Below are 14,693 nucleotides of genomic sequence, written 5' to 3' on the forward strand. Positions count from 1 at the left end.
CTTAAGGATATATTAGCAAGCATATTTATTGCATCATTATTTCCTGGTGACAAAATATGGGAAATGAAGTAAATGTAAATCATTGGGAGACTAAATTGTACCATATCAGGGAATATTACACAGCCATTAAAAAGAATCTTATTGGAAGGATATTCATGAGGTACTGGTGAATGGAAAAAAGATGTAGAAAAGTATATAGTCCTTAGCTATGAGTGCATATAAATTATTTTAATATGACTGAGTTAGGGTGGAGCAAAATACACAAGGAAGTGTTAGGTTGTTTAAATGGATTATCTATTCAGGGAAGTGAATTATTTGGGTAGGGAATGAAGACAAATATAAAGGGTAAAAAATCACACTAAAACAAAACAAAAAACCTTGTAGTATAATGTTCTTGTGCATTTATTGAAGAGGTTGTAGTGTGTGTATTATACTATATACTATATGTATATGTATGTGTGTGTGTGTTTATATATATGTTCATAAAAAAAGGTGAGAAAAAATGTGTGGGTGTAAGTTATACTCTGATGAGAATGGCAACCTATCAGAGGCTCCCCTTTTTTCCCTTCCATTTTTTAAAAAATTCTTATTAGTCATCAGTTTTATACACATCAGTGTATACATGTCAATCCCAATCGCCCAATTCATCACACCCCCCCTGCCCCTGTGGCTTACCCCCTTGGTGTCCATACATTTGTTCTCTACATCTGTGTCTCAATTTCTGCCCTGCAAACCAGTTCATCTGTACCATTTTTCTAGGTTCTACGTATATGCGTTAATGTACGATATTTGTTTTTCTCTGACTTACTTCACTCTGTATGACAGTCTAGATACATCCACGTCTCAACAAATGACCCAGTTTCGTTCCTTTTTATGGCTGAGTAATATTCCATTGTATATATGTACCACATCTTCTTTATCCATTCATCTGTCGATGGGCATTTAGGTTGCTTCCATGACCTGGCTATTGTAAATAGTGCTGCAATGAACATTGAAGTGCATGTGTCTTTTTGAATTATGGTTTTCTCTGGGTATATGCCCAGTAGTGGGATTACTGGATCATATGGTAATTCTATTTTTAGTTTTTTAAGGAACCTCCATACTGTTCTCCATAGTGGCTGTATCAATTTACATTCCCACCAAGAATGCAAGAGGGTTCTCTTTTCTCCACACCCTCTCCAGCATTTGTTGTTTGTAGATTTTCTGGTGATGCCCATTCTAACTGGTGTGAGGTGATACCTCATTGTAGTTTTGATTTGCATTTCTCTAATAGTGATGTTGAGCAGCTTTTCATGTGCTTCTTGGCCATCTGTATGTCTTCTGTGGAGAAATGTCTATTTAGGTCTTCTGCCCATTTTTGGATTGGGTTGTTTGTTTCTTTAATATTGAGCTGCATGAGCTGTTTATATATTTTGGAGATTAATCCTTTGTCTGTTGATTTGTTTGCAAATATTTTCTCCCATTATGAGGGTTGTCTTTTCGTCTTGTTTATGGTTTCCTTTGCTGTGCAAAAGCTTTTAAGTTTCATTAGGTCCCATTTGTTTGTTTTTATTTCCATTACTCTAAGAGGTGGATCAAAAAAGATCTTGCTGTGATTTCTGTCAAAGAGTGTTCTTCCTATGTTTTCCTCTAAGTGTTTTATAGTGTCTGGTCTTACATTTAGGTCTCGAATCCATTTTGAATTTACTTTTGTGTATGGTGTTAGGGAGTGTTCTAATTTCATTCTTTTACATGTAGCTGTCCAGTTTTCCCAGCACCACTTATTGAAGAGACTGTCTTTTCTCCATTGTATATCCTTGCCTCCTTGGTCATAGATTAGTTGACCATAGGTGCGTGGGTTTATCTCTGGGCTTTCTATCTTGTTCCATTAATCTATGTTTCTGTTTTTGTGCCAGTACCATATTGTCTTGATGACTGTAGCTTTGTAGTATAGTCTGAAGGCAGGGAGTCTCATTCCTCCAGCTCTGTTTTTTTCCCCCTCAAGACTGCTTTGGCTATTTGGGGTCTTTTGTGTCTCCATACAAATTTTAAGATTTTTTGTTCTAGTTCCATAAAAAATGCCATTGGTAATTTGAAAGGGATTGCATTGAATCTGTAGATTGCTTTGAGTAGTAGAGTCATTTTCACAATATTGATTCTTCCAATCCAAGAACATGGTATATCTCTCCATCTGTTGGTGTCATCTTTAATTTCTTTCATCAGTGTCTTATAGTTTTCTGCATACAGGTCTTTTGTCTCCCTAGGTAGGTTTATTCCTAGGTATTTTATTCTTTTTGTTGCAATGGTAAATGGGAGTGTTTCCTTAATTTTTCTTTCAGATTTTCATCATTAGTGTATAGGAATGCCAGAGATTTCTGTGCATTAATTTTGTATCCTGCAACTTTACCAGATACATTGATTAGCTCTGGTAGTTTTCTGGTGGCATCTTTAGGATTCTCTATGTATAGTATCATGTCATCTGCAAACAGTGACAGTTTTACTTCTTCTTTTCCAATTTGTATTCCTTTTATTTCTTCTTCTTCTCTGATTGCCGTGGCTAGGACTTCCAAAACTATGTTGAATACTAGTGGCGAGAGTGGACATCCTTGTCTTTTTCCTGATCTTAGAGGAAATGCTTTCAGTTTTTCACCATTGAGAATGATGGTTGCTGTGGGTTTGTCGTATATGGCCTTATTATGTTGAGGTAGGTTCCTCTTTGCCCACTTTCTGGAGAGTTTTTATCATAAATGCGTGTTGAATTTTGTCAGAAGCTTTTTCTGCATCTATTGAGATGATGGTTTTTCTTCTTCAATTTGTTAATATGGTGCATCACATTGATTGATTTGCGTATATTGAAGAATCCTTGCATCCCTGGGATAAATCCCACTTGATCATGGTGTATGATCCTTTTAATATGTTGTTGGATTCTGTTTGCTAGTATTTTTTTGAGGATTTTTGCATCTATATTCATGAGTGATATTGGTCTGTAATTTTCTTTTTTTGTAGTATCTTGGTCTGATTTTGCTATCAGGGTGATGGTGGCCTCATAGAATGAGTTTGGGAGTATTTGTTCCTCCGCAGTTTTTTGGAAGAGTTTGAGAAGGATGGGTGTTAGTTCTTCTCTAAATGTTTGATAGAATTCACCTGTGAAGCCATCTGGTCCTGGGCTTTTGTTTGTTGGAAGAGTTTTAATCACAGTTTCAATTTCATTACTTGTGATTGGTGTGTTCATATTTTCTATTTCTTCCTGGTTCAGTCTTGGAAGGTTATACCTTTCTGAGAATTTGTCCATTTCTCCCAGGTTGTCCATTTCATTGGCATAGAGTTGCTTGTAGTAGTCTCTTAGGATGCTTTGTATTTCTGTGGTGTCTGTTGTAACTTCTCCGTTTTCATTTCTAATTTTATTGATTTGAGTCCTCTCCCTCTTTTTCTTGATGAATCTGGCTAATGGTTTATCAATTTTGTTTATCTTCTCAAAGAACCAGCTTTTTGTTTTATTGATCTTTGCTATTGTTTCCTTTGTTTCTATTTCATTTATTTCTGCTCTTATCTTTATGATTTCTTCCCTTCTGCTAACTTTGTGTTTTGTTTGTTCTTCTTTTTGTAGTTCCTTTAGGTGTAAGGTTAGATTGTTTATTTGAGATTTTTCTTGTTTCTTGAGGTAGGCTTGTATAGCTATAAACTTCCCTCTTAGAACTGCTTTTGCTGCATCCCATAGGTTTTGGATCGTTGTGTGTTCGTTGTCATTTGTCTCTAGGTATTTTTTGATTTCCTCTTTGATTTCTTCAGTGATCTCTTGGTTATTTAGTAACATATTTTTTAGCCTCCCTGTGTTTGTGTTTTTTACGTTTTTTCCCCTGTGATTGATTTCTAATCTCATAGTGTTGTCAGAAAAGATGCTTGATGTGATTTCAATTTTCTTAAATTTACTGAGGCTTGATATGTGACCCAAAATGTGATCTATCCTGGAGAATGTTCCGTGCGCACTTGAGAAGAAAGTGTAATCTGCTGTTTTTGGATGGAATGTCCTATAAATATCAATTAAATCTATCTGGCCTATTGTGTCATTTAAAGCTTCTGTTTCCTTATTTATTTTCATTTTGGATGATCTGTCCATTGGTGTAAGTGAGGTGTTAAAGTCCCCCACTATTACTGTGTTACTGTCTATTTTCTCTTTTTTAGCTGTTAGCAGTTGCCTTATGTATTGAGGTGCTCCTATGTTGGGTGCATATATATTTATAATTGTTATATCTTCTTCTTGGATTGATCTTTTCATCATTATGTAGTGTCCTTCCTTGTCTCTTATAACATTATTTTAAAGTCTATTTTATCTGATATGAGTATTGCTACTCCAGCTTTCTTTTGATTTCCATTTGCATGGAATATCTTTTTCCATCCCCTCACTTTCAGTTTATATGTGTCCCTAGGTCTGAAGTGGGTTTCTTGTAGACAGCATATATGTGGGTCTTGTTTTTGTATCCATTTAGCAAGCCTGTGTCTTTTGGTTGGAGCATTTAATCCATTCACGTTTAAGGTAATTATCGATATGTATGTTCCTATGACCATTTTCTTAATTGTTTTTGTAGGTCCTTTTCTTCTCTTGTGTTTCCCACTTAGAGAAGTTCCTTTAGCATTTGTTGTGGAGCTGGTTTGGTGGTGCTGAATTCTCTTAGCTTTTGCTTGTCTGTAAAGCTTTTGATTTCTCCATTGAATCTGAATGAGATCCTTGCTGGGTAGAGTAATCTTGGTTGTAGGTTCTTCCCTTTCATCACTGTAAGTATATCATGCCACTCCCTTGTGGCTTGTAGAGTTTCTGCTGAGAAATCAGCTGTTAACCGTATGGGAGTTCCCTTGTATGTTATTTGTCATTTTTCCCTTGCTGCCTTCAATCATTTTTCTTTGTCTTTAATTTTTGCCAATTTGATTACCATGTGTCTCGGTGTGTTTCTCCTTGGGTTTATCCTGTATGGGACTCGCTGTGCTTCCTGGACTTGGGTGGCTATTTCCTTTCCCATGTTAGGGAAGTTTTCGACTATAATCTCTTCATATATTTTCTCTGGTCCTTTCTCTCTCTCTTCTCCTTCTGGGACCCCTATAATGCAAATGTTGTTGGGTTTAATGTTGTCCCAGAGGTCTCTTAGGCTGTTTTCATTCTTTTTTCTTTATTCTGTTCCGCAGCAGTGAATTCCACCATTCTGTCTTCCAGGTCACTTATCCGTTCTTCTGCCTCAGTTATTCTGCCTTTGATTCCTTCTAGTGTAGTTTTCATTTCAGTTATTGTTCATCTCTGTTTTTTTTGTTCTTTAATTCTTCTAGGTCTTTGTTAAACATTTTTTGCACCTTCTCGATCTTTGCCTCCATTCTTTTTCCGAGGTCCTGGATCATCTTCACTATCATTATTCCGAATTCTTTTTATGGAAGGTTGCCTATCTCTACTTCATTTAGTTGTTTTTCTGCGGTTTTATCTTGTTCCTTCATCTGGTACATAGCCCTCTGCCTTTTCATCCTGTCCATCTTTCTGTGAATGTGGTTTTTGTTCCACAGGCTGCAGGATTGTAGTTCTTCTTGTTTCTGCTGTCTCCCCTCTGGTGGATGAGGCTATCTAAGAGGCTTGTGCAAGTTTCCTGATGGGAGGGACTGGTGGTGGGTAGAGCTGCCTGGTGCTCTGGTGGGCAGAGCTCAGTAAAACTTTAATCCGCTTGACTGCTGGTGGGTGGGGCTGGATTCCCTCCCTGTGGTTGTTTGCCCTGAGGTAACCTAACACTGGAGCCCACCTGGGCTCTTTGGTGGGGCTAATGGTGGACTTTGGGAGGGCTCACGCCAAGGAGTACTTACCAGAACTTCTGTTGCCAGTGTCCTTGTCCCCATGGTGAGCCACAGCCACCCCCCACCTCTGCAGGAGACCCTCCAACACTAGCAGGTAGGTCTGGTTCAGTCTCCCCTGGGGTCACTGCTCCTTCCCCTGGGTCCCGATGTGCACACTACTTTGTGTGTGCCCTCCAAGAGTGGAGTCTCTGTTTCCCCCAGTCCTGTCGAAGTCCTGCAATCAAATCCTGCTAGCCTTCTAAGTCTGATTCTCTAGGAATTCTTCCTCCCGTTGCCGGACCCCCAGGTTGGGAAGCCTGACGTGGGGCTCAGAACCTTCACTCCAGTGGGTGAACTTCTGTGGTATAACTGTTCTCCAGTTTGTGAGTCACCCACCCAGCAGTTATGGGATTTGATTTTACTGTGATTGTGCCCCTGCTACCGTCTCATTGTGGCTTCTCCTTTGTCTTTGGATGTGGGGTATCTTTTTTGGTGAGTTCCAGTGTCTTTGTGTTGATGATTGTCCAGCAGCTAGTTGTCATTCTGGTGCTCTCACAAGAGGGAGTGAGAGCAAGTCCTTCTACTCCGTCATCTTGGTTCAGGGCCACAAATTTTCCCTTCCGTTTTTGAGAGTGCTTATTTCAGGGCAGTGGTGCCGGGGTTGGGGGAACATCAGGATATCCTTAGGGGGGTTCCTTATAAATCCTAAGGAAATTGAGGCAACTTGTAACAGTCAGTCACATCCACCCATCCTTCACATTGTAGGTACCTTGTTCGATTCTGGTGCATCCTTTCTGCCTTCCCATTGTCAGGGCCTCTTGGTTCAGAGGAGGACCATATCCTCTTGAAAAACACTGATACTTACTGAGCTGGAATGGTTTTGTAAGATAAAATTAAACAAAGCTACCAGTTTGAAGAAAAACTAGTTTAAGGGATGGAACTTTTTAAAGCTTAAGTGTATCCTTAAACTCTGCTGGCTGGGCAAACAGATTTCAGAGCAAGTAGAAAATGAAAGTTAATAGAAATTAATTGGAAAGGATTAACCATCCTTGATTCTCTTCATGAGTATGGCATTTATGATTGTAATATTTACATTGCATTCATATAGATATGTTTTCTGTGGCTAAAGTTTCTCATTTGTATGGTAGACTTAAATATCTTTAAATGGAGAATATACAGTGTAGGGAAAAGCAGGACATGTCATGGAGAATGTATAGGTTAGGGAGGGGCAGTACATGCTGTGGTTAAGAGCATGGTCCCTGGAGCCCAACAGATGTGTACTCAAAACCCACCTCTACCATGTTATAGTTGTGAAGCCTCAGGGAAGCAGCAGACCTCTCTATATGCCTCAGTTTTTTCATCTGTGAATTAGGGATAGTGTTACTTAATTTTCATAGAGTTGTTGTGTGATTTCATGAGTAGTATGTAGTAAATGCTCAGTAAGTGGCAGGTCTTTACATGTTTTCTGAAGGACACTGACTTCCAGGGGTTCCATTACCAGAAGAATGTATGCCACTGCTGTAGGGAATGAAATATTCTCAAAGAATTTTATGTCTGATTTGAAGGCATTGGTAGGAAATTGCAGGGGTATGTTTCTAGCAAGTAATAGGTACTTGGAAACTGTTGACTGAAAAATCTGGGGCCTACAGTAAACCCTTTCCTTTGTCTCCCTTTCCTACTTAGAGCATACCATTCTTCTATCTTTTTCTATCCTGGAACATGAAATGTAGAAGGTTCCCTCATGCTGTGAGTGTACCAAATTTGATTATTTTATCCCCTTGCACGGTGGCCATCTGCCCCAGCTCTGCTCTGAGCTTCTGAGGGCTCTTTTGGGGAGGTGCTCAGACAGCTGCTTCCCAGGGTCTGCCTTTCCTACCTGATCTCACTAAGAGGCTATTTAGGACATTCTCAAGACATTTAAATGTTTTTTTTCCTCAGTCTTCTCAAGGCAGTATATTTACAGCTTCTTTATCTTGCTATGTAGGGTAAATGTGTATTTTACTAAGTTTTATTAGTTTGCAGCAATATAGTTTGACTTGTAATTCTCTTTTGTCTTTTCAGGTACCATTTGGATAGTCCTTTAGCGGCACGATGTACTCTGAGTGGAGGTCGCTGCATTTGGTGATTCAGAATGATCAGGGCCACACCAGTGTGCTACACAGCTATCCAGAGAGCGTTGGGCGAGAGGTGGCCAATGCGGTGGTTCATCCTCTCGGGCAGGCCTTAGGTACCCTTTCAGCAGCTGGTGGTGAGAGTTTGTTGAAAACTGACAAAGAAGTAAGTGTTTTTTCATTTCATTCTACTCTGTGGAAATATGTTTGTTACAGAATAATTTGTTTAACATTGTCTTTTTAAGTGGATTTCTGCTCACTGTAGTGTGATGTCTTAATTTGACCGTATTTGGGTTGAGGGCTGGGGCCCAGAGTCTGTGGGAGTTATGAGGAATAGGTTGTACCATTGTGCTGTTGGGATTTCCTGCTAGCTGGACCCAGTTCTCCACTTGAGCTGTGAGCTGAGACAGAGACTTGCCTGTCAGATCCCTTTCCCTAAGTTTTAGGCTTAGTCTTCAGATTTCCATTCAGAGGTTGTGTTTGGGAGGTCTTCATTCCTACCTCTAGATGGCCTCTGACTGAAGGCCTATCTTGGGTTGTCTTCAGGCTACACATGTGCGCTGCGCTTGAGGCTCTCCCGCTGTCTCCATCCCAGTCTACCCTTGTCTGACTTATGGGTTTAAGAGTGCTACAGAGCAGCTAAGTCTGTATAGCTGTGAGCCCACGTGGTTGGTATGGGGGTTGTGTTTGCTGTTCCTAAAGATGAGGAGCTTTTGGAGTGGCTTGGCCTAGAGCTGGTCCTCTGTTCTTGGGTTCAGGGGCGGGGCTGAAGTTAAGTTGCCAGTGGGGAGTCATGAAGGGGCCCTGAGAATGGAGTGATACGGAGCTTGCTAGTATGAGGTCTGGCTAATCGGGATTAGAACTTGTCCCCTGTGCTTGAGAACATTCATGCAACCTTTAGGCTTTGGGTTTACCTATTTCTCAGACACTGCACCGTTTTTCACTTACATTTTGATTTCTTGTGAAGGAGAGATTAGACTTAGTCTAGATATAAGACAACTCTAGATAGGAGACTAAGGTTTATAGCTCAGGAAGCATTTTATTTACCCTCTGTAGGCCAAAGAGCCTGGGTTGCCGAAGGGGAAGCCCCTCATACTGAGGAGCATTTTCTTCTCAGAGTGCCCTGGCAGAGACTTACCCCGAGGACCAGCACTTGTCCTGGCGCACTCTCTTCTTGGTGTGTCTGTAATTCCTTCTGCCCTCTCCTGGGAAGAGATGGCATGTGAGTAGATAAAGGTGCTCAGTGCAGCCCTTGTTTTTTCTCCTTTCCTACCCTCAAAAGGATATGAGAGAATAGGTCTTGAATCCAGTGTCCTCTCGAATTATACAGTTGAACTATTGTGTGAAGATATTACCAAAGATATCTTCTCCTTGGTCTTTGCTGTGATAATTAGGGACTTGCAACCTCTTTTAAAATTAGGGGCTTGCAACCTCTTTTAAAATTCTTTTGTTCAGCTAAATCCCACCCCCTCCATACCCCTTCCCACCTCATTTGTCACAGCTTCACTGTGTTCTTATAGTCACTTTTAACATTTATTACTGTTATATGTTACTTTCTATTATATTATATTGTTGTTATGTATTTTCTACCCTTAGCCTTTGTAGTTCTGAGGTTAAAAATTTCAGTACATGTATTTATCTTGTTAGATTCAGCTTTAGTTTTAAGCTGTTATAATCTTTTTTTAATTATTATTTTTTATTTATTTATGTTTGGCTGCGTTGGGTCTTTGTTGCTGCACACGGGCTTTCTCCAGTTGCGGCGAGCAGGGGCTACTCTTCATTGCGGTGCGCGGGCTTCTCATTGGGGTGGCTCCTCTTGTTGCAGAGCACGGGCTCTAGGCACGCGGGCTTCAGTAGTTGTGGTGCGCGGGCTTCAGTAGTTGTGGCTCGCAGGCTCTAGAGCGCAGGCTCAGTAGTTGTGGCGCACGTAATTGCTCCACGGCATGTGGGATCTTCCAGGACCAGGGCTCGAACCCGTGTCCCCTGCATTGGCACACGCATTCTTAACCACTGCGCCACCAGGGAAGCCCAAAGCTGTTATAATCTTCTTGAATCCTGAATTTCTATTTAACAAGTTAGTTTTTTTTTTTTAGCTTTGTGATATCTACAAATGGTCAGCATGTAATCTGTTTTTCTCTAAGTTAAAATCTTGGCAGAGCCTTTGGCATGCCATTGGGCATCTTCTTCCAAAACGATCTTGGTACAGTAATCCACTGCTATTCTCCCATGTTATTTTGACCAGTTACAAATCCAACCATTCTACCTCCTTCTGGACTGTATCTTTCCATCTTGTCCACAAAGACCGAATTTCTTGTTGAAGCCCAGATCCCCCTTTGCCAGAGAAGGCTGTTAATGGCATGGTGAGAATAGCTTTAGATTTCTAGTTGGAAGACCAGGGATCAAGTTTTCAGCTCCAGCATTTCCAAACGAGCGCCATGGTCCAAATTGCTTAATTTGCTAAACTTCAGTTTTCTTATGTATGAAATGAGGATGGGGACTTCCCTGGCGGTCCAGTGGTTAAGACTCCATGCTTCCACTGCAGGGGGTACACGTTTGATCCCTACTTGGGGGACTAAGATCCCACGAGCCATGCAGTGTGGCCAGAAAATAAAAGTAAAACATAAAAATAAAATGAGGATAGTTTACCCTCTCACACCGGTTATTTTGATGTTTAGATAATATTTATGAAAATACCTCAGAAACTGGTTTTAAATCAGTGCCAGGTTTCTACATTTGTCAGCTGCCTTCATAGTAACCCTCTTAATAAAGGAATGAAGCTTGTCTGGCATGACTTGTTCTTTTTGAGCAGGCTGGTTCTCAGCAACCCTGCTTCCCTTTCATAAGTGCTCACTGATCATCTGCTTAGTAATTTGTCCCAGAGTTTTGTCTGGAATTCACTTAAACTTTCCAGTCTACATTATCTGGAATATAGTTTCATCCTCTTTTGCAAATTAGGCCATTTCCCCTTTCTCATTGTGCCTTATTCGTTCATGACTGCAAGCAGTGGTTCAGCAGTCTCTTAGGCACCTTCTCTCGGCCCCTATGATTCAGACAGGTCAGGAGGCTGGAACTCATTTAGTGCAGCTAAGTGCCTTTTTAAGATCTTACCCAGCTTCAGTCCCTTCTGACTTGTGTTTGTTCTTGCCCTTCCATTTAAAATATTGTTTTCTTTGCCAATGAAAATAGTCACAAAATAAGAGTTGGGCAGTTCATCTTCCTTCCTGTTGTTTGTTAAAGTTGCATAATCTGGAAATGGAATATAATTAAATTTATGTAAGTGATTTCCTAAATGACACACATACCCGCATGCAAATTAAGTGGAGAAAAATATCTAAAATTTTCTATTTCTGTGCCTCCAATCTCTATGGAAAATCAAGATGACCTGTACTTACTTTTTATTTTACAGAGCAAACAATAATAATGTTTAAGGGGTGAAAGCCAACATAGGCTTAATAATTAGAAATAAGTAATTTATTTTCTTCTTAAATCTTTTGCTTAGGAAACGTTGTCTGAGTATGTCTTTTTTTTTTGGCGGTACGTGGGCCTCTCACTGTTGTGGCCTCTCCCGTTGTGGAGCACAGGCTCCGGATGCACAGGCTCAGTGGCCATGGCTCACAGGCCCAGCCGCTCCACGGCATGTGGGATCTTCCCGGACTGGGGCACGAACCTGTGTCCCCTGCATCAGCAGGCGGACTCTCAACCACTGCGCCACCAGGGAAGCCCCCTGAGTATGTCTTATACATGGAAAGTACATTCTGTAGAATTAATCTGATGTATGTTGAGATGAATATACTTCAGTTGAGAGGTTTTTGACAATAAAAGAGCTTAACATTTTAAATCAGTCTACTGATACACAGATAGGAATGTGTAATAATTCTATATGTATATTTTCTTTTGTTTAGGTAAAATGGACCATGGAAGTAATTTGCTATGGACTGACCCTTCCATTGGATGGAGAGACTGTAAAATATTGTGTTGATGTATATACTGACTGGATTATGGCTTTAGTGTTGCCGAAAGATTCTATTCCATTGCCAGTTATTAAAGAGCCTAATCTATATGTTCAAAGTATACTAAAACACCTGCAGAATCTTTTTGTACCAAGGTAAGCTATACTAGTCTATCTGACCTGTTATCAGGATCATAATGAAGTACTCACCAATGTTACTTTTTTATATTATAGGAACTGATTTCATTGTTAGACCTTTGAACAGTAACTTTCATTACTTGTTCAGTTAAAGAGTGTGTTAATATGAATGAGAGAGATGAGCTTATATAATGTTTACTAGGACTCTTTAACAAGTGTGTGTTCATTTTAACGGCTTTTGGTTTTGCTTCTAAGATCTGATAGCTATTAGACGTTAAAATACTGTGACCCCTTTCCCTTCCAGTCAAAAAAAACCATGCTTTTTGCCTAACATAATTCTTGTCTCCACTTAAACTAAAGGCGACTAAGCCATCTGCCTTAAAATGAATCTTTCTTATGAGAGAATGAAGACATTGAAGTAAGCAGATTTGAAATTATAGGCACATTTGTGGTAGGCCAAAACAATACTCTTGACAGTTTGTTGCTGAGTTTTTCCCCTATCTCTGCAGCAGAGACCTTAAATATTGTAATGTAAGATTGCCTTACTTGTGCCTAAAACATTTTTTTCCCATTCTAAAAGAATTATATGTCACTATAAAGGATTTTGGAAATATAGAAAATAATGGAGAAGAAAGCATTAGTTGCCTACCTATTTGTAGGGATTTCCTTTGAGAAAAATCTGTTTTCAGCTGTTTTTTATGTCTGGAAGGGGCAAGTGGGCTTCCCTCCTTTTGGAAAAGTTCTGGTTAGGGCTTTTGGTCTGTCAGATGATGAGGCCTTTGAATCATACAAAAACCAGCCCTGTAAATTTTAACTTTTTAAATTTAGAAGGAAGATTACTTTGGAAAATCTGAATTAAAAAAGAGGAATCTCCATTAAGAGCTCTGGTCTATAGGATCAGTTGTACAAACATACCTCAAGATAGTGCAGGTTTGGTTGCAGACCACCACAATAAAGCGATCATTGAAATAAAACAAGTCACATGAATTTTTTGGTTTCCCAGTGCATAAAAGTTTTTATACTATACTGTAGTCTGTAAACATGAAATAGCATTATGTCTAAAAAAACAATTACATATTTTGATTAAAAAATACTGGCATTGCTGAAAAATGCTAACCATCTGAGCCTTTAGTGAACTGAAATCTTTTTGCTGGTGGAGGGTCCTGCCTCAATGCGATGGCTGCTGACTGATCAGGGTGGTGGTTGCTGAAGCTTGGGTGGCTGTGGCGATGTGTTAAAATAAGACAACAGTGAAGTCTGCCACATTGATTGACTCTTCAGTTCATGAATGATTTGTCTGTAGCATGCAATGTTTTTTGATAACATTTTACCTACAGTAGTTCTTTCAAAATTGGAGTTAATCCTCTCAGACCCTGCTGCCGCTTTATCAACTGAGTTCATGTAATATTCTAAATTGTTTGTTGTCATTTCAATAATTTTCACAGCATCTTCACCGGGAGTAGATTCTATCTCAGGAAACCACTTTCTCTGCTCATCCATAAGAAGCAACTCCTCTTCCATTAAAGTTTTATTATGAGATTGCAGCAATTCAGTCACGTCTTCGGGCTCCACTTCTAATTTTAGTTCTCTTATTATTTCTACCACATCTGCATTTACTTCCACCACTGAAGTCTTGAGCCCCTCAAAGTCATCCGTAAGGGTTGAAATCAACTTCTTCCAGACTCTTATGAATATTGATGTTTTGATCTCTTCCCATGACATAAATATTCTTAATGCCATTTAGAATGGTGAATCCTTTCCAGAGGGTTTTCAGTTTCCTTTGCCCAGATCCATCAGAGGAATCGCTGTCTGTGGCAGCTATAGTCTTAAGAAATGTATTTCTTAAATAATAAAACTTGAAAGTCGAAATTGCTCCTTGATCCGTGGGCAGCAGAATGGATTTTGGGTTAGCAGGCAAACATTAATCTTGTTGTACATCTCAGTGTTGACTGAAAAAACTGCACAGTCGAAAAGTTGAGAATTATGTTTTATTCGGCGGACTTACTGAAGACTATAGCCCGGATACTGTTTCTCAGCTCTGAGGGGCTGTTCCAAAGAGGTAAGGGAGGAGCGAGGATGTATAGGAGTTTTGCTGGGAAAAAAACAAAAAAACAAAACTGTGTAGTGGAACATCAAAAGATTACTGCTAATCAAAAAACAGACATCTCAAGTTAATGATTTTAGTGCCTTTCTGTGTATGGGAAGGTGCAAGAGTTTGGACTCATTGAAATAATTCCTTTGGTATGCATCTTAACTATCTAGGGCCACTATTTTGTTTCTCTCTGTCCTGAAGTCCCCTCATGGTGCACCATGGGGGTGGGGGGGGGCATCTGCAGCGGCTGATGGCTTTATGGCCACAATATTGTTTGTTTACTGAAATGGCAGGTGACATTCTTTGTTCACATCCATTAGAGCTCTTGGATGACCCAGGTACACTGTTAATGAGCAGTAATATTTTGAAAGGCATCTTTTTGTCTGAGCAGTAGGTCTCACCAGTGGGCTTAAAATGTTGTAAACAGATGTGCTGGCATCCAGGCTTTATTGTTTCATTTATATGGCACAGGCAGAGTAGATTTAGCATAATTTTTAGGGGCCCTAGGATTTTCAGAATGGTGAATGAGTATTGGCTTCAACTTGAAGTCACCAACTGCATTAGCCCCTAACAAGAGAGTCAGCCTGACCTTTGAAGCTTTGAAGCCAGGAGTTGACTT

At 39.9% G+C, this 14,693-nt stretch overlaps 1 protein-coding gene across 1 annotated transcript in view; it reads left to right on the forward strand.

Annotated features, from left to right (window-relative positions):
* The window catches only part of RALGAPB (Ral GTPase activating protein non-catalytic subunit beta), a gene marked incomplete at its 3' end in the record, with an annotated part of 96,782 nt that overhangs the window by 11,656 nt on the left and 70,433 nt on the right, over positions 1-14,693 (forward strand). The window contains exons 2-3 of the mRNA XM_079720291.1: positions 7,846-8,061; positions 11,798-12,000. Of these exons, the coding sequence (XP_079576417.1) occupies positions 7,876-8,061; positions 11,798-12,000 (389 nt within the window). The 5' untranslated portion in view covers positions 7,846-7,875. The remainder of the gene's footprint in view (positions 1-7,845; positions 8,062-11,797; positions 12,001-14,693) is intronic.

The sequence above is a fragment of the Hyperoodon ampullatus genome, assembly GCF_949752795.1.
Source record: "Hyperoodon ampullatus genome assembly, chromosome: 14".
Classification (NCBI taxonomy): Eukaryota; Metazoa; Chordata; class Mammalia; order Artiodactyla; family Ziphiidae; genus Hyperoodon; species Hyperoodon ampullatus.